Source organism: Phyllostomus discolor, chromosome 4 (assembly GCF_004126475.2).
Source record: "Phyllostomus discolor isolate MPI-MPIP mPhyDis1 chromosome 4, mPhyDis1.pri.v3, whole genome shotgun sequence".
NCBI classification, from domain to species: Eukaryota; Metazoa; Chordata; class Mammalia; order Chiroptera; family Phyllostomidae; genus Phyllostomus; species Phyllostomus discolor.
In genome coordinates this window covers 146,402,203-146,429,650 of record NC_040906.2, presented here as the reverse complement: position 1 = coordinate 146,429,650, position 27,448 = coordinate 146,402,203, and the positions used below count along the sequence as shown (strand labels likewise).

At 36.5% G+C, this 27,448-nt stretch overlaps 1 protein-coding gene across 1 annotated transcript in view; it reads left to right on the top strand.

Annotated features, from left to right (window-relative positions):
• ME1 (malic enzyme 1) overlaps positions 1–27,448 on the top strand; it is a 172,623-nt gene that overhangs the window by 140,835 nt on the left and 4,340 nt on the right. The window contains exons 9-13 of the mRNA XM_028510473.2: positions 1,653–1,766; positions 16,198–16,303; positions 18,139–18,281; positions 21,721–21,894; positions 26,665–26,763. Of these exons, the coding sequence (XP_028366274.1) occupies positions 1,653–1,766; positions 16,198–16,303; positions 18,139–18,281; positions 21,721–21,894; positions 26,665–26,763 (636 nt within the window). The remainder of the gene's footprint in view (positions 1–1,652; positions 1,767–16,197; positions 16,304–18,138; positions 18,282–21,720; positions 21,895–26,664; positions 26,764–27,448) is intronic.

The following is a 27,448-nucleotide window of genomic DNA, read 5'->3' as shown; positions in this document are numbered from 1 at the left end:
TTTGCTCAGATTTTTAGTATGTTGCAAATATAGGTTTTATTGAAAGAGTCACAAATTAAGTAATTGAGCCATGTTAATTTTTCTTAGGAGACTTTCGAGGTGTAGAGATATTTTTCACAGTTTTAAATTGGTAAGATTATAGACGTTGTCATAGGTTTTTATTATGTATATTTAAGGTGCCATGCAATAACAAAAAGTTTCCAATGTATGCTTATATATAAAAGACTTTAAGAAATATTTAAGCCATGATATTTGATGCTAACTTTTACAATGTCCAGTGTCACACACAAAAGTTTTCTTAATTTGACTCACAGTTCAGTGTTCACACACATGATAATATTCAAGTTTATAGGAAAAATATTTTGAATTAGAGACTCATTGTTCATTACAACTGTTCACACAAAAAGAACCAAAACATTTTATATGTTTGGGAGGAGATGGCAGAAAAACAAGAATTATGCTGTTTTCTTTTTCTATAAATTTTTCATTTGAAAGAAGAAAACTAGATTCTAATACTAATAATTCACCCCCAAAATAGAAATTAAAATGTCAGTTGAGTTTAGCTTCTTGTGGGAAAACTGTCAAAATCTGTTTAGGATGATAGGATTTAATAAATGGAGAAATACTCTGTGGCTATATAAATTTTAAGAAGCTTTATATTTACAAATACAATTATGAATAAATATATAACACTGGTAGAAATTGTATATATTGTATTGGTTTTGATTTCACTTGTTCTTAAAACAAAATACAGAAACCTAGCACTTAAATGTCAAGATACAGATGTAAAAGTAATCAGAATGTAAATCACAAATTCATTGTCACATTGAAATAAAAATCAAGGCTAAATAATATTTCATTAAAATTTGAGGGTTTTTAAAATTTCTGTGGATTGTTACATGCTTTACTTAATTTTAGTAAACGTCTCTGAATTTCCAAAGGATTTTGTGCAGTGGCGCAGGCCATGCCCGATAAGTAGGGCAGAAGGACAGAAGTGTTTATGGTTGGATGATTCAAAACTGTCATTCCTTTGTCCCTGGTAAGGTTCTGGAAATTTCACAGACTATGACTAAGTTTATCAAATACTAGAGAAATTCATTACTTCAATCTTGCAAGAAATTTGACAGCAGTTTCTTTTTCCAAAGTAAGAGAGTAAATAAATGCTTGGGAAGACAGATTTTATGTGTTTCATTTTATTGCCTAATTGGTCAAGTTCCCATCCAAATACCAGGCTTCCTTCTAATTCAATTAGAGGATCTTTAACTCAACAGTGAACATTACACAGTCTAGTAAACAAGACTGACCAGATCAGTGTTTTAAATTCAGTATTTTCTTGTTGGAGCAAATCTTAGTTGTATTAACAGGATTAAGGATACTGACAATCAAGAATATAATTGGTTTATTTGTGGCTAAATCGGAAGCCACCTAATAGTGGTTCTGTTGTGAGAGGAAGAATAAATAATTGTTATTTAGCTTAAACCGATTGTGACAAAAATACTTTGCTTCCAGTACAAATGAATAGCGCTTTAGGTCATTAAAATGGGCCATTTTGGAGTACCTTATTAACAAAAACAAAATGGAGTGAAATGTCACTTATTAAGATATTATGTGGAACAATTTAAAAAATTTTTGTTTTCATGGCCTTTTCTCAGGCTGCCTTAGGGATTGCAAACCTGCTTGTTATGGCCATGGAAAAAGAAGGTTTACCAAAGGAGAAAGCCATAAAGAAGATATGGATGGTTGACTCAAAAGGATTGATAGTTAAGGTAAGAATTTGTTATTTTAACCAGAATAAACTCAGTATGCCATTCTGGATGAGCATCTCAAAGACTACTACTGTATTCACCTCCCCCACACCTGACACTGTGTTCAAAGGGTAACCATTGTCTGTGAATGACCATGTCATCCAGGAATGCTGCTACCTTTCTGAACAAAGAAGAAAAATGTGGCTCAGCTATAGACTTTGTCTGTGAGGTGATGTGACTAGGCTGCACCAGTTGTTAGCCCACTTGAATTAGGTTAGTGTCCAAGTGAGGTAATTTAATAATCAGAACAGGAACTGAATCATAGATATGAAAACCATTGGGATGGTAGCCAGTGGGGAGAAACATCTGGGGGGATAGGGGAAAAGGTGAAGGGATTAAGAAGTATAAATTGGTAGTTACAGAATAGGCAGGGGGATGTTAAGAGCAACTACAGGAAATAAAGTTGCCAAAGAACTTCATGACCCATGGACATGAACCAAAGAGAGGGCGTTGCCTAAAGGAGTGGGGAGGGGGGGTGCTGAGTGGAGGGGAGCAAAGAGGGAAGAATTGGGACAACTGTAAAAACAACAATAAAATATAATTAAAAATTGTTTTTTCTACCCTGGCCAAGGTGGCTCAGTTGGTTAGAGCATTGTCCCCTGACTGAAAGGTAGTGGGGTTGATCATCGGTCCAGGTGCATATGATCTGTGGTCTGTGGACATGCAGGAGGCCACCAGTTGGTGTTTCTCCTTCATACTGATGTTTCTCTCTCTCTCTTTCTCTCTCTCCCCCGCCCTTCATCTCTCTTTAAAAACAATGAAAAAATGTTCTCTCGTAAGGATAAAAAGTTTATGCCTCTGATCCAATAATTTCCATTCTCAGAATCTGTCTTGTAGAGATAGAGATGTATACAATGTGTTATGTATGAGGATGTTATCACAGCTTTGCTTACCATAGTGATACATTTTATCATACTTTATAATAGTGATATTTCATACTTTAAATTTTGGAGTAACCATGTAAGTATAACATAGAGGCTTAAAATAATTTTTAAAGAACTATAAATAACATTAAAGATTTTAAAATATAATGTTAAATAAAAAAGGGAAACATCTTATATATAACTTGTTTAAAAATTGTTACATATAAAAGAAGGAAATGCATCAAATACCTATTTATTTAAACTAGTATTATTTTTATTGTCTTTCTGTATATTCTAAATTCTGCCTAGTAATTGTATTCCTTCAAAGTTAGAAAAAAATGTTTGTTTTTTGAAATTAATATAGACAATTACCTTGAATGAAGAAAAAGTGTATCATAACTTTTGTAGCAAGTGAGCATCTATAATGCAGTGAAACAAGACAAATCACTTTTATGTCTTCTGAGAATAAATAATTGTATTAATTTTATAAAGTGGCAATTTAATTGTTTATATCTGAAAAAACAAAGTTTTAAATTTCTTGGCTAAAAAATTTCTGTTGCTTTGAAGAATCAGTATAACTCTAAAAAGTTGTATACTCTGGTTATGTAACAAATATTATAGTCATGAAATCATAGAAAACGAAATTGCCTGCAGATCAGGCGTTATATTAGACTTTGAGGATACAATAGTGCCTTCATCTCAGGAGGCTCACAGCCTACTAGGGAAAAATTCAAGTCAGGAGTTACAGTTCTACATGAAAATGTTATAGAAACATGTCCTTGATGGCAGGGGTGCACAGAGGTACTGCTCCCAGCTTCACTGAAGAGGTTAATAGGAATGCTGAGGAAGATTCTGAGACAAGATGTCTTCTCAGCCAAGTTTGAAAAGAAGAATCAGGAGTTTCTCTGCAGTCCATAGGTATCATCATCAAGAGGAGTGGAGTGGCAAGTTCAGTTTTCAGATCTTGATTGAAGCTAGGGATCATGTGTGTCTTCATCTCTTCAAAGCCCTACCTAGTGTCTAGTGCTTAATTGATAATACTGAAAATATTTTGTTAATAGTTGAATTAATCAGTGAATGGACTTCATGACAGAAGAACCACATTTGAAAAAGAAAATATTTTGGTATAAGAAACATTTAGGGATTAGGTTTGAAAGGAAGCAGGTGACAGATGGCAAAGGTGCTTCTAAATCCTGAAAATGAGCAACTGAGGAAACATGCAGAGGAGGTTTGCCTCTGATCACTCTGATGGCATTTGTGGAGGATGGATTAAAATGAGGTGAAAGTGAGGAAAGGAAATGTGTAACAAAGCTGTTGCAATAATACTGGTAAAAATTAATTGGGGTGTGAGATAAAGCAGTGATGGTGGGAGTAAGTGAAAAAGTTTGATTCAGTAGATATTTAAGAAATAGGGTTATTAGTATATTTAGTAACCGATTAAGTATGGAGGGAGGAGTAGGATAGAGGAGAGGAAGGAGTCTAGCAGGATCCTGTGATGTCTAGATAAGTGGGCAGCCATTAATGTACAAAAGGAACAAAGAATGAACCAGGTTAAGGGGAAGGTAATGAGATCAGTTTTGGACATAAGCAAGTTTAGGGTGGCTGTAAAGATCTCAGACAATGTAACCTTGGCATTTGGGGATAAAACACTGAGGCACAGCTTAAGGGTCTGGGCTCCCGGAGATAGAGATTTGGGGATCATCACCCTGTAAATAGTTGGAGCCATGGAAAAGGGTATGCAAATTGTGCTGTGCTTAGGCATGTAGTACACTCCAGAATCCAAGAAAAGTGAAAGTCTATGATTGTGGTTTTATGATTTCTAGTGACTTTTTAAATGTGAAATCTTCATAAAAATATATACATTTTAACATAGACTACTGAACTGAGAATTCAAATTCCATAGATTATGATACTTGAAATAACTGTGAAGTTGTTGCTAGACATAATCAGTCACTCTTACTTCATGTCCTTTACTTGCCAGAATAAAGAACTGCATATATTCTGCTTGCCAAGGTAAATAAAGTTACATTTTAAAGGTTGTTATATATTTAATAGCTAGTGCAGTATTTAATGTAAAAGAAACAAATGAAGCTTCAGTTAACCACTTTTTCTTTAGTGTTTTTTAAAAATCAAAATTATGTTGATTTTTATTGAAGAACTAATAAATCTTAGAATAACTAGTAAATTAGTATGCTCTTGCTTTCAAATTTACATGATTTTTTGTTTGTCATCCTTTATCCTTAGTACTTTACAACCTTTCCTCAAAACCAGTAATAATCATTTTAGTAATTTTATTAACTTGAAATTTTTATTGTTTATAACATGTAAAAATATTTTAAAAATTGTAAATAAAATTCTGATTAGTCAAACTACTACACTTTTTAAAGAGATAAAACCAAAATTAAATAAATAAATAAACTGTAAGCTTAATACATGTATGGAGTTGTATCATTAGACTAGATAAGTATTATTCTAACAGGCTTTCTGCTTTATTTTTAACATCATATATATATGATTTTCCATCATTTACTGAATGTCCACATGTGCAGTGGAATGAGTTTATGCAATAAATATCAGTGTTTTGAATAATTCATCACTATCAATAAAGTTGATTGAAATTGATTATAAGGTCACTGATAATATTATCAGTTAGTATTTTATAACAATATCTATTTAGCCAGCTAATATTAAATATTTTTTTTCGTGAAAAGGAAAGGAAACGTTTATTTAATGCTATACCAACTTAAAGTAGTGACCTAATGTCTTCACCAAAATCCCAAAGTCCCTTAAAACACCCACAAACACACAGTCCTTCCTTCCTTCCCCCTTTGCCCAGTCCAGAGTACCGTATCTCAGGGAAGGAAATAGAAGTCCATGGCTTAGGTAGTCCTCTGGTTCTTCCCAGTTAGTCCTCCATCTCGACTGGGAGACCTCCCTGGGTTCCCGGCACCCTCGGCTGAGTCGCCGGGATCTCTGCTAAAACCAGGTGGTGGTTCCCCCTTCTAAAGCTGTGGGGGTCCCCACTCTGCCAGGCCGCGTGGTTCCCTCTCACTGGGATGCGGGAGTCTCCACTCTGCTAAAGACGTGTGGTTCTCTCCCTCAGGGCTGCAGGAATCTACACTCCGTCAAGTCCGCGTGCTTCTTCTCCCAGGGCTGCGCATGGTTCTCTCTCCTAAAGCAGCATGGTTCTCTTCCTCAGGGCTGCGCATGGCTCTCCTTCTCAGGGCTGCACATGGCTCTCTTTCTCAGGGCTGCGCATGGCTCTTCTCTTCTCTCCTCCTTAATATTAAATATTAACAAGCTGGTATTTAGTTTAATAGAAAACCTTCCAAAATAAAAAGTAGAGGATAAATACAGTAAAGAAGGGATGAAAAAAGGAAGATGGTTAGCATGACTAATATTTGCATTTTACAATGATAATTTGGAACGTTTTCAGAGAGGACAAGAAGCCACAAAACAAACCAACCCAGACTCAATGTATTCTGTAAGGAAAAACATCCTTGCTTTCACTAATGAACCTATCAATGCTAAGACAGAAAAGTCAAAATAAAAAAATAGGGTATTAGTAGGTATCATGAAGGATTGACTTCATCCTACCCAGAATAAGACTGTAGAATTTTGTTTTGATTTTAGTTTTATTCTCTTCTAAATAATTCTGTTTTGAATTGATTTAATTAATTAATTAATTTTTTGCTTTATGGTTAAATATTTGTTTCCTGTAGAAAGAGAGAATGAATTAAGATATTTTATATGTTGTAGGAGTAGTTTTGACAGTACAGTTATTTCTTTCCCAGGAGCTTTTTTTTAGGTCTAGGACTTGAAATTCCATGTATAGGGAAAGTTTTCCTTTCCTGTAGGATATCATCAGCATTTCAGCCAGTGATGCTATCACCACCTTGAATGATGGTTAATACATTTCATACACTGTGGTTTAAAAAAAATTCTAACTCCTAAGAAACTTGGAAGCTTGGTGAAAAGTATCTGGCTTGATTTTTTTCTCTCTCTTTTCTATTTCATATAAACTATGATCAATATATACATACGTATTAAAAAGAGCAGAGACAAAAGATTATGTACATGAGCCTTTTAGACAGCCAGAAAATTATGGATATTGATTTTTAACAGTACAGAATTAAACATTGATGGCATTAACAACCTATTATCTTAAATCATGACAATTCTGCACCCTAGTTATGCTCTAGCATGGAAAATACTTTTGTCACATTATTTATCTTTTTAAAATCTGTCCTGAGATGATGAAACACAGATCTGAGGTCTTTAACAAGCTCACATACCTTCATTGCGAGTGTTATAGTGAAGTGTTTCAGACACTGTGCACAGATCCTGAGAAGGGTTGCGTAGGTTCGACTCTAGTGAACTACGGCATGACAACAAGCACGGGTCAGTGACCTGGGGCCAGTTGTCCGAGCAGACGTGGGTTCAAGGAAGGCACTTATGAGCGATATCTGTGTTTGTGTGTGTAGGAGGGATACGTATTTATCAGTGGCAATCTAGAATTAATGTTTTATACCTATCCGGGGACATGGAATGCTTACCAAAATCTTGACAGTCTGCCGCTTATCCTCCCCACCCTTATGAGAATGTTATATGCTTTTGATAAAAGTAATAATTCATTATGTTGTATCTTCTTTTCTGCTGTACCAAGAATCAGCATAAAATAAGGGAGGAGATAAAATAAATAATAACATTCAAAGGAAATTTCCAGCTATCCATATGTATTTGGTGTCATTACAGACTCTTAGAAAAAAAGAAAGCCTGTAGAATTTGGGATTTCTGAGATAAGTGCCCACAAGCGCTTTGCCAAGAGATGGCAAAGAGCTGAAACGTAAGCATCCTGGAAAGCAGGAATGAAGGCAGAATAAATCTGTATCTGTATTCAGCTGAAGTGAGCAGCATAAAAAATGTGGATTCCATATTAGATTTTGAAAAAAGGAGAAAAATGACCACCGGTACATAAAATAGAAGTCCAAAGGTAGAGGCTTAATATTGCCTTAATATTGCCTTAATATTACCAGTTCCATAAACAGTCACATTCTAATACTTTTTAAAATCTAAACCAGATAAGCACATCATCTTTGAAAATGGTATAGAAAATACTTCAGAGACCTTTATTTTGTCTTTTGATTCTTCTGCTTTTGGCAAGTAAAGCCCTTCAGTAATGCTAGTATTACTATTTCGTGATTCCTGGCCGCCTTTCAGTGTTCTCTCAGCATTCATCAGTCACCGCCAGTAATCAAGCCTGTGGGGGTGAGGCTGTGTAATGTTTCTCACCAGAGGCATGTCTTCAGGCCAAGCTCTGGCTAAGCTGAGTGGGAGCTGCCAGTGCTGTTACTATGATTAAGAAAGGAAGATGCTCATGGTAAGAGCATACAGCTTTTCTTTTCAGACAGTGTTTATCTATTTTCTTTATGATTTGCTTCTCATTCCAAGAAAACCCAGGGGTTTAACTGACATTAAATATTTTTCATTATACCTCAGGTTGTCAACAAAAAAAGGAATACTAGAAGTCTGTAATTGTCAGTTGACATTATTCCGTAGCTTTCCTTCTTTAGAACTCATCATTTTATACTTTAAAACATATTACCACCTTTTAAAAATGTATGTGGTAGAAATCTGATAAATTCTTTAGTGCAGTGATTCTCAGAACTAATTGTTTTAATCACCTGGGAAGTTTAAAAATAATAAACACAGCCCTGGCTTGGTAGCTCAGTTGGTTAGAACATCATCCCAATACACCAAGGTTGAGGATTCAATCCCTTGTCAGGGCACATACAAGAATCAGTCAATGAATGCATAAATAAGTAGAACAGCAAAATTCAGTGTTTCTCTCTCTTGTCTCCTTCCTTCCTCTCTCTCTCTCAAAAGATCAATAAATAAAATAATTAAACACATTTCTAGGCTTCATCCTGTGATTGAATTAGGATGTCTGGAAACAGGACTTAGGAATCTATTTTTCCTTAGGTGAGTGAGTCTGGTCGTCAGTTAGCTTTGAAAGAACAGATCTGGCTCATTTTTATCAGCAGTGGCATCATCACCAATCCAAACCATTTTCTATGAAAGCATCAAAGGAATTGCTTAACATCGTGAGTGCATAGATGATATCCTGCGTCTTAGTCCCAAATTCTATTTCCAACATTTGTGTATACCATATGTGTCTAAGTGGAGAGATTTTCTTTACTTCTCTGAATATCACTAAAAGTTTTTAGAAATAACACATTTAATTTCTGTTAAATTTATTACAATGCATTCTGCTTTTAGTTTTTTTTTTAAAGATTATTTATTTATTTATTTATTTATTTTTAGACAGAGGGGAAAGGAAGGAGAAAGAGAGGGAGAGAATGCATTCTCAGTGTGTGGTTGCCTCTCATGTTCCCTGCATTGGGGAACCTGGCCTACAACCCAGGCATGTGCCCCGACTGGGAATCAAACCTGAGACACTTTGGTTAGCAGCCCACACTCAATCCACTAAGTTACGCCAGCCAGGGCCCAACATATTTTAAATTAATTTCACATTATGAATTTGTAGGTCTACATTCAATCTAAACAGACTAGACTCTCATCTCGTACTTACATGCTACTTACAAGTACGACAGTACTTGCAACAGTACAATTCATATTTTACCTGGTGTAATTTGGTTATTTCAGTTGCTTACAAAATCAATTCTAAGACTTTTACTTTTGGCAGCAGGGTAAGGGGGAAAGAGAGGGAAAGAAACATAGATTTGAGAAATACTGATTAGTTACCTTTCACACATGCCCTGACCAGGGACAGAACCTTTAACTCAGGCATGTGCAGTGACAAGAGATTGAACTGGCAACCTTTTACCTTGTAAGAACGATGCCCACCCAACTGAGCCACCCCTGTCAGGGCTAAGACTTTTATGCTAGTTTTATTATCTCATGGGGAAGCTACTTCTTGTCTTGGTAATCTACTGAAAATGAATAATTTCCATCTCATGGAGTCATGTGCACGTTTATTTTGAAGTATTGGGTTGGCCAAAAAGTTTGTTTGGCTCTTTCTGATGGCTCTAGTAGCGCTTGTTGTCTTTAACTTCATATGAAACAATTTTGTTAGATTGTATTGTTAGCTGTCATATCAGTGTGCATTTAACAAAACATCAAAATTGGTGAGTTTTTGTGTAGCCATTTTAATATTGGAGATGGAAAGAAATACACAACATTTTCAGCATATTATGCTTTATTATTTCAAGAAAGGTAAAAAACTTAACTGAAACACACACAAAAAGATTTGTGCAGTGTATGGAGATGGTGCTGTAACTGATAGAATGTGTAAAAAGTGGTTTGTAAAGTTTCATGCTAGAGATTTCTTGCTGGAAGATGCTCCACAGTAGGTTGGATAGACCAGTTGAAAGTGATAGTGATCAAATCAAAACATTAATTGAGAACAATCAACATTATACCATGCGGGTGATAGCTAACATACTCAGAATATCCAAATCAATAAACTTATTGGTGAAAATGTGTCTTATTTTCAAGGAAAACCCTTTGGCCAACCCAATGTATACCAGAAGTAGTTTGGATGTACTGTTTTCTTGGTCATGTGTTTTTAGCAGTCAGTCATCAAGAACTGGCTGTTTTCTCAGGCAGGGACCATTCAGATGCTCTGCCTTCAGCAGGACTTTGCTGCAAGCTCTTCATTCTTCCACTTCAGCCATGCTCTTTACCACGGACTGTGTGGAACCTTATTGTTTGGTGAGCCCAAGCAGCTCTTAAAATAAACAAATCAGTGACATATTTTCCTCTTACAACATGTTTGTATTTCCTATTCTTATTTTGTTAATATTCTTGAAAAATCTTATAAATGTTCTTTTCTCTTACAATCCTTTCAGTGGGCTTTCTGCTTCCTATTTCAAAGTAAACATTAATTATAATATTTTATGATTATTAAAAAAGAAAACATTATACTAAAATACATTAATATAATACTGAAAGCAAGATCTAGGAAGTATGGTAATTCCTTGACCATTTTAAATATTGGTTGTTCCTTTGATGAAATACAATGACAAGAACACCTGAGAGTTCAGGGTCAAGTCACCTTACTGATTATTGGAAGAAAGGCGGGTCTAGTTAGAACAGATTAAAAGCATTGAGTTCCTCACTGGGGAAAGGGGTCAGTGTTATTCAGTATCTGTTTTCAGTTATACAAAAGATTATTTAAGGGTAGTGGTACAAAGTTGAACAAAAATAAATTGTATTAAATTTGTTAAAAATTAAAAAAATATTTTAAAGGTATAAAAATGCTAGAATGTACATTACTACACATCTTTAAAAATTGTGTAGACACTTTCACTTGGTGTTAATGGTTTGGTCGCTGACCTTCCTGGAAGGTAACGGATTGTTTTGGCGAAGTCTCCTCCTGATTGTGTTTGTGGTATTTTGTGATATTTAAGGTGAAGAGGCTACTAGCCTAAATGTACATATTAGTTAAATTTTAGTTAAACTGTTATACAAGAAGGCCCAAAACCACGGTGGGGTAAAAACAAGGTAAATTTATTTGTCATCTAACAGTGGAAGTAGGCAGACCAGAGACCATGACCCATCTCTGGATACAAAGGAGCTTTCTAGTTCTCACTGTCTCTGGGCTAGATGGGGAGAGAGTGTGGGGCATGAATCTGGGGATTGTGCCTCCTTCCTTTTTAAAGGTACATCATCAGAGAAGTTGCACTCTAGGCTGCAAGGAGGCTAAGAAATACAGTTTCCACTTGGGTAGCCATGTGGTTGGCTAAAACTGGGAAATCTTATTAAAAAGGAAAGAATGAGGGAAAGTAAAGGGGAAAAGAGGTGTATACTTAAAAATTTAAGAGAATAAATTTCATGTTAAGTGTTTTTATCACAATAAATATTTTTTGAAAAAGTAGAGAGTGAATACTGATGGACAATTAGAATCCTCTGCCATAACATGAAAAAAGATTTTACTATTTGGACATAAAAGTAATATGACATATTCAGACCATAATCCACAAAGACCAATAGGCAAACCTTGTGATTCATTCAGTCCTCTCTAACATATGCATTTTCTCGGCAGCCCTCAAGATCATATAACATTGCATTGGACTAAAGGCAGTTTAGATAGGTGAATAGTTATCTTGAGTTCCCTTTTCTCCATTAGAGCACACCTTGCACAAGTTCTCTTGTCTGTAAAAACATCTCTGAACCTTTGAAGAAGTAAGCACAGGGCTTAACTTTGAGGAATAGTTCTTATAGTGCAGATCTGCATTAGCAAGGGAGCTGGTGTCGCTTCTCTCGAGATTCAGCATCTCAACCATAAACAGGGAAGCTGCCCAATGTGTAACTTCCATGACCATTACTGGGCACCTACCTGTTTGTGATGGACTGCTAAACACTTCCACATCCATCTTAAGACAAAGAAATGAACATAACTACCACAAGCTTCAGAAGAACCACTACTTCATGATGCACATTTCTCCTTCAGGGTCCTGTGAAGGTTTACGTGAGCTTGGTGACTGCTGTGTTTAAAGCAGAAACCCTAGCTGTAAGAGAGTCTGGGGACTATAGTGTAGCCCTTTACACCCAGGTGTATAGGAAGTCATGCTAGAAGCAATTTATAGTTCTATAGTATTTGCCATGTAGAGTCTCAGATAGATGTTAGTCTAGTTTTCTGCACTTACACATGCAATTGACTCTATGTATTTCTGGGGAAAACTATCGTGTTTAGTTTAAAATGCTGGAAGCTGAAAGTTATTTCCAAGAAATATTTTATCTCTAAGCCACAACTTTATTTAGTACCTGTCTTAGAAATTTCATTGTTGTGAGAATGAAAATAGTCATACATTTTCACTTAAACTACTTCCAGAAATAATTTAATTAAATACTGTAACTGTCTAATGGTTCCAAATTTATATTTCTACCTACCCATGATTAGACTTTCTCTCTTCTTTCTTAAAATGTAGGATTATTTCTTACCAAGCAGCTAAGCAGTAATAAGGGCATTGAGGTAGCAGATGGATTGTAAAAACATCCTTTTCATCAAATTGTTTCAGGGAAAGGGACCTCTTAACTTTCAAAACAACAGATAGGAACAACATTAAGTAAATGGCAGATATATAATCAAAATTAAAATTATACCCTGTATCTGTTAGATATTGTCATGTTATCAAAACCACAAAATCTCAGTGACATACAACAATAATTATTTATTTCCCACACTTCTGTGGGGTCAGGTGGGGTAGCTGTGAGGATGTTGGCTGCTGGGCTCTAAGCTCAGGTTAGGTCTGGGTCTGCTTGACAAGGCTGCTGTCCTCCGTGGACCAGCAAGCAAGTCAGGTCACACAGTTCTAAAGGAATGGCGAAGGCACAAGAGAGCAAGCAGAACCACCAGTCCTCTTAAGGCCTAAGGTTGGAAGTGGCTTAGTTTAAATTCAGCTCACATTTTATTGACCGAAGCAAGCCGCATGTTTACATCCAAAGACAGAGTGGTAGGGAGTGTGCTGTGCCTTTTGTGAAAGGAAGTGTGAAGTTACGTGGCAAAGAACATTGACACAGGAAAGGGATGAGGAATTGGAGCCTAAATCAAAGTCTGAATTTTCAAAAGGTTCGGGCGAAATTCTGTGGTAACCCAAACACTTCTGTTTTCTCATTTGTGACATTATCATTAAGCCTAGACACATGCTAGGCTGATGCTGACTTAATCTCTGTGATTGAGATATGTAAATGAAATAAATTTCTCAGCTGTGAAGCTAAGAGAGGTAAGGATGGGCACCGCCCATATTGCAAGTTAGAACTGTATGATTCATTACTGTCTTATTTTTAAAATATTATTTCAAGGAAGTTTTTAAAAAATCTTACAAATACAAAAGAACTATATGCTAATATTTAGTGTTTACTCACAAAATCAGTCCAGTTTTACATAACTATTTATTTATTTATTTATTTTAAATTTTATTTATTTATTTTTAGAGAGGGAAGGGAGGGAGAGAGAGAGAGAGAGAAACATCAATGTGCGGTTGCTGGGGGTTTTGGCCTGCAACCCAGGAATGTACCCTGGCTGGGAATTGAACCTGGGACACTTTGGTTCCCAGCCCCGCGCTCAATCCACTGAGCTACGCCAGCCAGAGCCTACATAACTATTTATTATTAGACGCATCACTAATTCTAAAAAGGCTATAATAATAGATAGGTTTTATGGAACAAGTTATGCTTCCTGATGAAAGTGGAAACTAAATACAGATTATTCTTTTGACTAAATTTCTTGTAATAGGAATGATGAATAAGAATATGGACAAATAGCCCTGATCAGTGTGGCTCAGCTGATTGGGTGTCATCTGGCAAAGCTGAAGGTTGCTGGTTCGATTTGTGATCGGGGCATGTGCCTGAGTTGTAGGTTCAGTCCCCAGTTGGCATATATGTGAGAGGCAGCCAATTGATGTTTCTCACATTGAAGTTTCTCTCCCTCTCTTCCTCCCTCCTTTCCCTTCTCTCTAAAAATGGATAAAATCTTTAAAAAAAAGAGTATGGACTAACAATATTTGACTTAGTATTACTAGAAACTAGAATGTTCTCTGCTGAAGTAAATATGAAACAGTAAGCTTTAGATTTAATCCTGAATGAATTAAATAAGATTTTTAAAAACAGATATAATTGACATGTGACATATTAGTTTCAGGTATACAACAAAATGGTTCAATATTTGTATATATTGTAAAATGATCACCACAATAACTGTGGTGATGGTGTAGTTACAAAATTTTTTATGATGAGAACTTTTGTTAATATCTATTTTTTAGCAACTTTCAAATGTGCATAACAATATTATTAACTGTAGTCACCATTCTACACATTATATCCCCAGGACTTATTTATTTTATAATTGGAAGCTTGTACTTTTTGATCCCCTTTGCCCATTTTACCCATTCTCCACTGCCCACCTTTGGCACATGCCAATCTGTCACCTGTATCTATGAATTAAGGGGTATTTTTTTAGATCCCACATATAAGTGAAATCATACAGTATTTATGTTTTTCTATACAACTTATTTCATTTAGGATAATATCCTCAAAGTTTATACATGTCACAAATAGCGAGTGCTCCTCTTTTTTATGGCTGAGTACACCATATCTTTTTTGTCCATTAGTCCATCAGTGGATTCTTAGGTTGCTTCCATGTCTTATGAATCTTTTTGAGTTAGTGTTAAATAAGATTATTTTTCATAATGTCTCAGATGTAGTATATTTTGTTGTACAAGAAGGAAATGGTGAAATAACATTTTGGATCCTAGAAATGACTAATGGTGAATTCTTTTCTTAGGAGGTTGTTTGCTTAAACGTCACGCTCACAATAGAAAATGGTGGTAGAGAAATGGCACTTTTCCTTTGAATACAAGAAAATGCACCCAAATTACTAATGCTGGAATTATGATTTTGCTTGTTATTCACACTAATTTTAATTACAACTAACATTGAACTCTTGTTAAAAATCAGGCACACTCTCAAGTGCTTTAGAATTAGTATGTAAAATTAATTCACAAACTACCTGATGAGGTCAAAATTCTTATTATCCTTCTTTTACAAATTAAGTAAGTGCAAGAAGTTCATGTTCAAATTATTTATAATTCACATGTATTACTTTTAAAAACAAATAAAATGGTAACCTTTTTAAATTGTACTGTCTATAGGATTAGCAATTTGAGAACAGTCTGTTCAATACTATCGGTAAGGCTTTTCCTCCAGAGCTGTACAGTATATTATTGGAAAATCTGAATTCCATCACCTGTCTTGGGCAGGTAGCTTAACATCTCAAAGCCTCTGTTTCCCTTGCAAAATGACTCTAATTATACTTGTTTTACTTTTCAAAATTATAAGGGAAGCAAATAAAATATGTGAAAACACTTATGTCATAAAGCATCATATAAAGCTAGGCAGGGATTTATTATATAATCAAAATCTTAAAAATTCACAACTAGGATACTATAATTAGATGTTTTCTAGACAACACATGGCACATTCATTATCAAAACATTACAAATAAACATATACAGATATAATACTTATCAGAAAACCAAACTATTTTATCTGTGTGGCATCAAGTTCCATTCTTAATCAATGGTACATGAATTGGCAGTGCTGCAACTAAAGCCAATTCTATATTCTAAGACACTCTGTTAAAACAAAATATGTTTTGTAAGCAGTACCTTTATTTAGATGCTATTTTGTATTACCATTTGTTGATGCTGCTTTCTCACAAATGTCTGTGGAATTAAGATTTTTAATGTTAAATAATATTTAAATAAGGGAAAGACTTTATTTTGTTCACTGTTATATCCCCATTGCTAGAATATTGTCTGGAGACATAAATATTTGTCAAAAGAATGAATGAAATGACTCTGATAATTGGAGAGGAGACTTTAAAAACAGCTGTAACACATAAAAATTTTAAACATAAATACTGGTAATGAGGGTAATATTTTGAAATTTCTTTGACTCGCTTATGTTTAGCAGATTTATCATGTCTTCCTGTTTGCTTTACTTAGGGACGTGCTGCCTTAACAAAAGAGAAAGAGGAATTTGCTCATGAACATAAAGAAATGAATAACCTAGAAGACATTGTTCGAGAAATAAAACCAACTGCTCTCATAGGTAAACCCTTCCTTCCCGAAACCCACATCCAACCCCATTTTCACCTGATTAGTTTTCTTACTAAAATTTGTAGGCATCATTTAGCCTTTTGAAATTCTCCCCTTTGGAGCTGACAAACAAAATTACATATTCAGCGAAGCAACAACACCCCACAGACACCCAGCTTTGCTATTTCATGCTGTCTTCTTAATCTCACTGATCCTGGCTGAAGTGTGTGGCCCCCTCTGCCAGCTTTGTCAGCCTGTCAGTACCTGGCCTGTTAAGAACTTTTCTAGGCCTAATTGCTCCAGATAGATAGTGGTTTTGAAAAGGGAGTGATTTTGCCGCCAAGGAAACATTTGACAATCTCTAGAGACATATTTGGTTGTTATAACTGGGAGTAGAGGGGAAGTCAGGGCTACTGGCATCTAACAAGCAGAGACTAAAAGTGCACAGGAAAGCCCCTTGCAAAAAGGAACTGTCCCACCCAAAACTGATAGTGCCAGGGTTGTGAAACACTGCAGCAGACCATCCTTGAAGACAGGGACCATATTTTACATGTCTTTATATTGCTGATATACTTCATGCATGTGCACGGTAAAATGTTTATTATGGTCAAGTTTAATGTGGTTGAAAATTCAAAGGAAGTCATTAAACTTTATCTCTTTATTTTGTGTGTATATAATGCCAGTGCTTACTTTGTATCAACTTCCATTCCTAGAAGCTCTTGTGAAGCAAATGACAACATTGAGAATAATGATGAACCATAATAGAAACAAATATTCCAAAACTGGAATTGTAGGCCACCTTTATTATTGTGTTTTACAAAATATGTTCTATCAGACATCTTGCATTTTGTCATTTATATTGTGCAAATTACTTTGTTCTTCTGTTAAAATTCTTTCAATCATGCTTCAATTTCAAATTGAATTGGATAATTATCTTAAATGTTAGCAGTAGTTTATAAAACACAATTACTTTATAGCATTAGAGACTGAAATAAACTCATATATTTCTTATAGAGTGATAATATATATTAGACATATTTTAATTTCCTGTTATAAATGCCTTATCAAAATTCCTAGTGGTTAGTCACCAGCTAAATGTATAATGAGTCAAGTGAACTTTTTGTCTTGGCCAAAAAGTTTGTGTGGTTTTTTCCGTAAAATAAAAGACACATTTTTCCTTTTCACCAATAACTTTATTGATTTGGATATTTGGAGTATATCAGCTATCTCCAGCATGGTATAATGTTGATTGTTCTCAGTTAATGTCTTGATTTGATCACTATCAACTTCAACTGGTCCACCTGACTGTGGAGTATCTTCCAGCAAGAAGTCTCCAGCATGAAACTTCACAAGTCACTTTTGTCACGTTCTATCAGTCACAGTGCCTTCTCCATACACTGCACAAATCTTTTTTTGTGTTTCAGTTGCATTTTTACCTTTATTGACACAGTAAAGCATCATATTCCAAAAATACCACTTTTCTTCTATTTTCAATATTAAAATTGCCACACAATAATTCACTCATTTTAATTTTTTTAAATGCACACTGATATGAGAGCCGTCACAATACAATCTAACAAAATTGTTTCAAATGAAGTTAAAGAAAACTGAGTGCTAGTAGAGCCATTGTACAGAATAAACCAAATAAACTTTTTGGCCAACCCAATATAACCCTAAAGATCATTGGCATTAATAAACTTATCTTTTTGTCAATTTAATAAAAATATTTTATATTTTGTTCAGGGTCTGTTAGAAAATGACCTGATTTCTCATTGTTTTGGGGCATGAGCTTCTTGGATTAATTAACCAATGACGGTCCTGTTTACTGGTTTCTCATTTCTACTTTAGGAGTCGCTGCAATTGCTGGCGCATTCTCAGAACAAGTTCTCAAAGATATGGCTGCCTTCAATGAACGGCCTATTATTTTTGCTTTGAGTAACCCGACCAGCAAAGCAGAGTGTACTGCAGAGCAGTGCTATAAAGTGACTAAGGTAAAGCAAAAGTATAACTGATATTTAATCAACTTTTGATTCATTAGAGGGAAGCCCAGGATATCAATGGAACTTACCACTTAACTTTCAAAAATTATACAACCAAAATTGAAAGAAAAGTGACAAGTCAGGAGGGATGAGAACTATTTTCTGGAATTCCCTTCTTCAATAAAACAAACTATGCTTTGTAACATTTTGTTGATAATTTTCCTCAAATGATTTAGAATTATCTAAGGTTTAAACATGAAAGTTAAAAAGGAGAAAACTTGACTCTAGCTGCTTATTAAAAATAACTTTTAACTAGCTATTCCGAAACACTGAAGCATACAGTATAAAAACCACAGTCTTATTTTTGCTTTGCTAAATCCTGGGTTTGGATGCCGACGCCGCGGGTGGAGCACGTGGGCGGCCATTTTGACTCCCGGCCAGGCTGGGGGCGGAGCCCTCAGAGCTTCGGTGCTTGACCGTTTCCAAAGAAGTGACACATTTATACTATATTTGTATTAATATATATTTGACTGATATGTTGACAAGAGCCTTTTTCCCTTCAAAGGCTTGAAAAGGTCATTGAAACAAGATAGATGTCTAATACGTTTATTTTGGAAATAAATCCAAAATGAACCAGAAAAGGTAAACATGACACAAAGTTGCAGATGGGATGGTGATGGCCCCGTCTCTTTAATACTGTTTTCCAAAATGCTTATTGTGAGAATTAATGAGATTTTGGCAAGAGCTACTCCATTGTTTATCTCTCTCATTTGGGATGGCATCAGTGTCCTCACTAATTTAAATTTTTCACCTCATCTCTAGATTCAGGAATTTGCCTCATCAGTAGTCCTTTAATACTTACAGAGGAAAAAAAAAACTTTAAGCAATAAAAAAATTTTAGCATTGCACATAGTAGGCACATTGTGTAAATAATCATTTAATTTCGAATCTCAATGTACCTCAAGAGTTTATAAACTCTTCTATAATAGTCATAAGCAAAATTAGTTAAATTTATGTAGTTGGGTTTTTAAGTTTGAATGCATTTAATATAAATGAACTACACTTGTTCTTGTGAATGTGTTTAATGTCCTGTATTGTTATATATAAAATTGAAAGTTATTTGAGACTTAAAATTTAAACACTGGTTCAGCGAAAGGATTTCAGAACAAAACAAGGTCTGCCTGTGGCTGGGTGTGAGTCTCTGCTGCTGCAGGCACAGGCGAAATTCAGAAAGGCTAAAGATACAAAATACAAAAGAAATTATTGAACCTTAAAAAACTACCAAAAATGGTATGGAGACAGTTCCTTCTCCATATTAACAATTCATATGGGTGAGAATATTATCTAGCTATCATTTACTTAGTGCTACACTTCCATAAAATATGATAATCATAGAATGACGGGGAGGAGGAGTGGGCATCGGAGTGAAGGTGGGGAGGAAGTTAAACAAGCATAAATCATAAGTTCGCAGGTCTCTTTCCTCTGAATGTTCAAAAGTATATGTACATATCAAATAACATATAAATGTTTATCAAAGATATGTATCAGATAAGTAATTTAGTTACATGAGAAAGTTACTTGTAATAAAACATTTTATCTGCCAAACAGAGCTGAAGGTATCAGACCTGTCTAAAAATGAAATCTAATCTTGTATAACCTACTTGAGAATTTTTATTTTCTTTCTCATCTATTTTTACCTTTTATAGGTTGAATCTTTATACAACTTTACCTTTTTACAAAAGATATTCTATGATATTGATTAAAATGAATAAGTTAATATCATTAATATCATGATGGAGTTAGGCTCTAGATCACCAATTTTCAACTGGTGTGCTGCAAGAATTTTTAAAGAGTGCTGTACCTAGAAAACAGACTGACAGCTGTCAGAAGGGAGGGGGTTTCAGGGCTGGGTGAAAAAGAGAAAGGTATGAAGGAAAAGAAAAACAAAACAAAAAATCCCTCATAGACACAGACATCTGTATCAGAGGTAAAGCGGGTGGGGGACGTAGAAGAGGGTAAAGGAGGGATGAATGGAGCTGGAGGGAAGCTTGATTTGGGGTGATGAACACGTGATGCAATATGCAGGTGACGTATCATAGAATTGTACAACTGAAACCCATATAATTTTATTAACCAGTGTTACCCCAATGAATTTAATAAAAAAGAGAATTTTAAAACATGCAATACTTGACTTTATAGTTAGGGGCACTAACCTCCTTTCCCTTAGATTGTCAAATAAAAAAATTACTACAGCCTACACAACAATAGCCATTTGGTGTGAATGCCTTGTTTTAAACCGTAAATGTGTAAGTCATATAATAGAGTTGCATTTTATTGCTTATGTTGCATAATAAGTTTATGTCTGTTGGGTTAATTTTTGGTACCAGAAATCCTTATATACAAGTATAGGCACCTGATTTTTTGAAAAGTCATTTTTGAGCAAAAAAGGGTAGGCATTATTATTTTGTAAATCAATCAAGATTATAATTATTTCTTGTCAGGTTGGCAAAAAATACATTTTTTGGTGTGCCACAGAATTTTAGAATTAGTTTATGTGTGCCATGAGATGAAAAGGTTGAAAATCGCTGCTCTAGAGGAAAGAAGGAAGAAAGCTATAACTCGGTCTCTCATCATGTAAACTGTGCTTTGGAGATTTGGTGCTTTGCACTTCCCAAATGCGTTTCTCAGATTGCGGTGCTTCATTTGTTGAGGGTTTCCTATTTCCATTTTAGAAACTCGAATGTTCTGGACTCTATCTCCACCCTCACCCCCAGAGATCAGACAGATGCTCCCCTTCTGCTCAGCGGTATGGAGCCGGGCATCTAACAGGCTCTGAGTGAAGGACATCTTAAAGCATGTAATACATGTGGTTCCTTAAAAACATTAGGACAAAATATTAAGACAAGGAAAAAATAAAGACAGTTTTTGATCATTATTGATCATTTAATCTTCTTATTTGCTAATTCCATTTGTTCTAATGGGTTTGTTTCCTATATGATTTTCCATGTAATTCTTCATAATATGGAAATATATAAATTTTGTCCCAGTGAGTATATTGAAATGTGTTGATTCCTAAACTCTAACCCAAAATGTTATTCTTTCTAATACTCTACTATTATCATTTTCATCTTCAGAAGTCTGTAATTGGAAGCCTATACAGAAATGGTTGATAGCCCTATAGGTTGGACCACTGCAGAGAACAGAGTGGTACCAAGTGTTTGGGTGTCCTGTGCTTTGCACATTTCTCCCAGGAGTAGAGAGTAAAATAGAGGACAGTAACAATCACCCACTCAAGAACTTCTTGCCAACATCATAAAAACTTGCCTAAACTTATTAGGGAGTTACTGGAAAATTAAACATCTTTCTAAATACTCATATGGGGTAGTTCTGCAATGATTCATTTGTTTGAAGATATCCTGCTGCTTTTTACAGTTGTGTGTCTGTGTTGTAGGGACGTGCAGTGTTTGCCAGTGGCAGTCCTTTTGATCCAGTCACACTGCCAGATGGACGGACCCTGTATCCTGGCCAAGGCAACAATTCCTATGTGTTTCCTGGAGTCGCTCTTGGTGTTGTGGCATGTGGACTGAGACACATCACGGATAAGATTTTTCTCACCACTGCAGAGGTATTATAAAATACTCTAAGTTTGCCAAGGCTATAAAATACCAAATGAGCTCAGTGTAGCCTGTCTAGTGTTTTCTTTAGTTCAATGTCAGCTCACTCCCTAGAAGGTGTAGCTGAAGAAGAGAAAATTTTTCCCAGTGGAGAGTAAGGAGAGGGTAGCAGGTTCATACTGAGTCCCTTGCTAAAGATTGTTCTTCAGTAGCCAGCAAAAAAAAAAAGTGTTCTGATTTCTTAAATGGAACCCTTTTTTATTTTCATACTTCTAGTCAGATTCTGTGACAACAGTGAGACAATTAAAAATTTTGTTTCCAGTTCATAGACTAAGCAGTAAATCTCTGTTAAGAACCTTCCTAAATAATGGCATTTTGAAGATTTAAAATGAAAGCCTTATTCGGTATAATGAAGAAGTGCTTATCATACAGGGATCAGAGTGTAGAAAACAGAAACCATTCTAGTGTTTTAAGCAGAAATGAAATTAAAACAGGGAATTAGGTGTTTATAAAAGGACGGAAGCGGGTTCTAGTTTGGGCCTTCAGAATATCACAGAGAAGACCCGCTAGGGGAGCTCTGCTAAGCTGCTGTTAAGAACTGTGAGCCCTGGCTGGGCAGCTCAGTGGGTGAGAGCATCGTCCTGATAGACCAAGGTTGCCAGTTCAGTCACTGGGCAGGGCACTTCGAAGCATCAACCAATGAAGCATGAGAGGCATGACAGCTGATCTCTCAGAGTTTCTTTAACTTGAAAAATTTTCTTAAACATAAGTAGATGTCTAATTACTAAAAGACCTTTTCAAAGTTGTTGCATTAAGGAAAATATAATCATTGTATTTTCACAGCACATACATCGTAAGGGGAAAAAGTGACCTTTTGCTTGCAGAGCCAGTATTTTCTTTCCTGCATTACTCCAGCACCCTCTAGTGACAGTTTCATGGAAAAAAAATCATTCCATTTACTATCCAGGAAAAGTAATGCCAAAAAACTTTGAAGAAAAAGAAATAAAATATGTCGTGTGCATGGTGTTATTCTTATCAAAGCTAGCAGTCTCTCCGGCTAAGTACGTCTTGCGTCCCTCTCTCAGGCTGCAGCCCGCAGTGCCTGTCTTCCATGCCACCTCACTGTTTTCACTGTGTCCTTTTCATGGCCTTTTCAGCAAGGAGCATTTTTGCCCTTTTTTCTCCCCGCCTTTCTTTTGCTTTCAGAGATCTTATCCATGCTCTTGTTTCCATTAGCTTCATTCAAAAAGTGGCCAAGTCCGTGTATCTCTGTTATCATCTCTTCTATATCTCTAGTTAACCTAATATGCGTTTGCACAGAAATGCCCTGCTGTTTGCTTAAACACGGGATGTGTGAAACCATACCTCTCGTCTTTCCTTGCCTTCAGCAGTTCCCATTTATAGTAGTGATACCCACTTTCTAATGGGCACCTGTTCATTCTCCCTCATCCCAAAGTCTTCAGATTCTCCATGCATATGTGCTTCCATGTAACTGCACTGTCTATAATCTTCTCTCTGTTTATTATCCTGCTGGAGAACTCTGGAAATTATTCTCCATCTAGCTAAGCCTGTCCTTCAGGTCACTGACTCCATCCCTCCTCATCCTCTTGCGGGTACTCTGGCTCATCTTAGTCTTTCTCCTTAGCCATGGCTGTCTTCATCAAATGTACCAGCACCAAAATTTCATTTCTAGTTGTATTATGCCCTTAAGAACTTCCTGTTTTAAATACATAAGTTTTGGCTTATAATTGTAAATTATCTTTTATAAAAAGAAAGTCTCTCAAATATTTCTTTCAGAATACCAGTAGCACCTAGCATGATGCTAAAAGCACGTAGCAGAAACTGAGTAAATAGTTGTTGAAGTGAATTAAACAGGATAGTTTTCTATCTTAGCAAGAAGAATTAATACAGTATCACATATACTTACTGCTAGAGGGTCCTAAAAAGAAAAAACCCCTTTTCATCTAGATTATATTTGTAGTTGACAGAAGTAACATGTAGGAGGTGTAGATGAATTTTTTGTTTGGCAACTTCACATAACTGAGGGTTATTGGAAAAATACTAGTTAGATATCTCACGGAATTAGAAGTCAGGCATTGGTGGTAGCGCCGCAGGCTTTTCCTGGACAGTTTTATGGCACACAGACGTCTGTCTTTGCTGGTATGCTGGACAGCCCTCTGGGCCTCTGGTGAGAGCACCCAGGGCCCCCCGTCAGCCCTCCTGGCTCTGTGTTGTCTGTATAAGCAGCCTGTCCACACCTGGGAGGCACACCTTGGCCTCCTGCCCTCACACCACTCCTCTCGAGTCACCTGCTTGTGTCCTTTCATCCCCCCCGCCCCTAATCTTCTGGAGGACACTGCCAGAAGATTACCACAGACAACAGCCTTTGGAGGAAACTTCCATTCTTTTAAGTCACTGGATAACTGAAAATGCATTTGCCATGACATTGTTAAAATGAAATGAAGAAAGATTATTTGAAAGCAGCCACAATGTAGTTAGACAGAGAGACATAAGTGACTTATCAAAACAACAAATAATTTTAAGCCAACATTTAGCCATTTTCTAATGGTCCCCAATCTCTTTAAAATGATACTGTGTAACATTCTGGGTGGGGGGGGGACAATGAGGTTGGATACCAGCAATGTGCCACTGGCAAGAGGAGCACCGTACATACATCTCATGTAAACAGTTGAAAAAAAAATTTAGTTGACTGGTTTTATATACCTGCCTCCAAACCAAGCAGATATTCTGCTAAAATGTTGTAGAACTAGATGTGACCCCCAGAGCTATTTCACTTCCACTCTGCCATGCTGGCTGCCTATTTATTCTTTAAATGAAATAGCTAAGATTGATTATACCCTTAATTTCCCAAGCTGTGTGGTAAATTCTTTATTGCATTTATTTCATTTAATCCTATGAATCTTATGCTATTAGTCTTGTATCACCAAAGAGAAAAGGGGGCTTAGAAATGTGCCTCCCTCTGCCCCCAACCCCTGCCTGAATATCCTTGTTTATATCCCTGTTCAGGAGTCCTCAGTCACCCATAGGACTTAACTCAAACTGCTTAATTTGTCACTGCTCCAACCCTGATTTCTCTGCACAGATCCTCGGCTCCCCCAGATCAGGACACTCGGACATGTCTCAGCGTTTGGTCTAGAGCGCCCACCCAGTGCTGTTCTCTGACTCCTAGCTTTCCCTCAGTTCCACGCTCACGCTCCCTCTGCTGCTCCCCCGGATGTTTTAACACAGACATTTTCCCTTTAGCCTGGCTAGGCCCTAGGCTGTTTCCCCTTCCATTATTCCCTTTTTCTTCCTGCAGCTTGTTGCTTCACTAACTCAGACATCTCTCAAAGGCAGGAACTGCTTTTAAGCACCTCTGTGGGATGGTGGCTTTCATATTTGCTGATGGCTATAAAACAATATTTCAGAAGTAATTTCACAATTTAAAAACATCTAAAAGATATTAAAGATACTGAAAAAATAATTTGACTATTCAAAATACCTTGAATGGGGAAGGTTTTTTATGTCCTCTCTGCATCCATAGTCCTATTAAATAAAGACCCAGCTATATCCACTGATTTAGAGGGCCCCACTGAAAGACTTCAAGTCTTAGAGCTAGAGGGAACTTCTGCATTGCTGAGTCCACCTCTGTGCCCTAGTAGAGTCAATAATAACTTAGTGCTGTTTTGTAAGTATGTATATACACATGGTATTTTACTGTGAAACCTTTTGTGAGCAACTTACATATAGCATGTCCCTTACTCCTAAATATTTTGGGACATTTTCTTTTGTAATCAATGGGCCCTTATCAATTCAGGAATGTTAGCATTGATATAATACGATTATCTAATCTACAGTCCAAATTCAAGCTTTGCTAGTCATCCATTAAGAACTCTGTAGCCTCTAGGCTGATCCTTTAATTTTCAAGAATATTTCAGCCTTTGTTTCTTTTCTGTCAATTGGAGGGTACTGGCCAGTTGCTTTTACAGAGTTCCTCTATTTAGGCTTATCTGTTTCCTCAAGATTTAATTCAGGTTATGTGGTTTTGTTAGGAGAACCTCGTGCCTAGTAATTGTGTCCTCAGTGCATCACATCAGGAGGCACATAATGTCAGTTTGTCTTGGTTTTTTAGAACTACTTTTTTCAGTTATGATTGACATATGAGAAGTTATTATGGTAAGAACACTTAATATAAGATCTGCCCTCTTAGCACATGTTTAAATCTGTTCTGTTTGATTCAGAAATATGGGATGATTTGGGGGTAGCAAACACTGAGGGTAGATAGGTGATTCAGATGATCCAGATTCTGTGTAAAATTAAAATCCTACTGGCAGTGTGGCTCCAAAATAGGTTTCTCAGCCTCCTGCTCCACCTCCCACGCAAGGCAGTGCGAGCTGGGAGCGGTGGCGCAATGCCTTGGGTACCTCCCCTCCGCCGCTTCCAGCTCCTCTCCTGCCACTTCTGTCCTTCTCCTCCACTGCTTCGTCCTATCCCGTTCCTCTGGCCCATGGCATTTCACAGTGCAGTAGAAAAGGAAATGCTTTAAGTGGAAACCCAAATTCTGTTTCCATCTTTTTCACTAAATGTGTGATCCTACCAATCACCAAACCTCTCTGGACTCAGCTTTTCCATTCATAAAGGGAGAGATGAAATTAGATAAGCACATTAATGTGACCTGTAATCTATACATGACCATATATGTGACCATTCCCCTAGTTATTCTTGTAACTCCCACATTGTATGGTGTGAAGCATAAACGTATTTGTCTTTCTTTTTTTAAGGTTATAGCTCAGCAAGTGTCCAATAAACACTTGGAAGAGGGCCGGCTTTATCCTCCTTTGAACACCATTAGAGATATTTCTCTGAAAATTGCAGAAAAGGTAAAGCTATTCTTGTCCAACCTCATTATTTTCCCTTTCTTCTGTGGCTGAATATGCATTTTTAGGTATTAAAAATCCACTGTCTTGAAATTTGTCAGAAAGCACAGTACCTCAGCAGGGCACAGAAACTGAGTTTGATCCGTAGGAATGGAAGAACTGGGCTGGATCATTAATTTTCCCTTCATTTTTTTTCTGTCCTCCAATTTAAGTAACTCATTAGGGTTTCCTTTCAGTAGATCTCCTCCATTTTACCTTTTTTTAGTTAGTATCTTCCATATCACAATTATGAAAGTCGCCAAAATACTGCAGACGTGGTGGAGTGCCCCTGAGCCCCTGCACCACCTGCCGGGTCCTCGCCTCCGTGCTGCTGCTTGGCATCCGAAAGATCGCAGTTGATAAGGCTGGGCGGAAGGCAAGGCGTTGACGGCAGAGGACTCAGAGCTGTTGGGGTGGCAGAAGGAAGAGCTATGGAAGGAATCAGCCAAGAAGAACCTAACAGCAGAGAAACTTTCTTTAACTGAGAGAGAAATGGACATTTTTGCCATAGAGTTGTATTACTTCACTAGGGTGGCCGTAACAAAATACTATGGCCTGGGTGATTTAAAAACGAGTGTATTCTCTCGCAGTTCTGGAGGTCAGACGTCTGAGGTTCCGGCGCAGGCAGGTCTAGGCTCGTAGAGGGCGG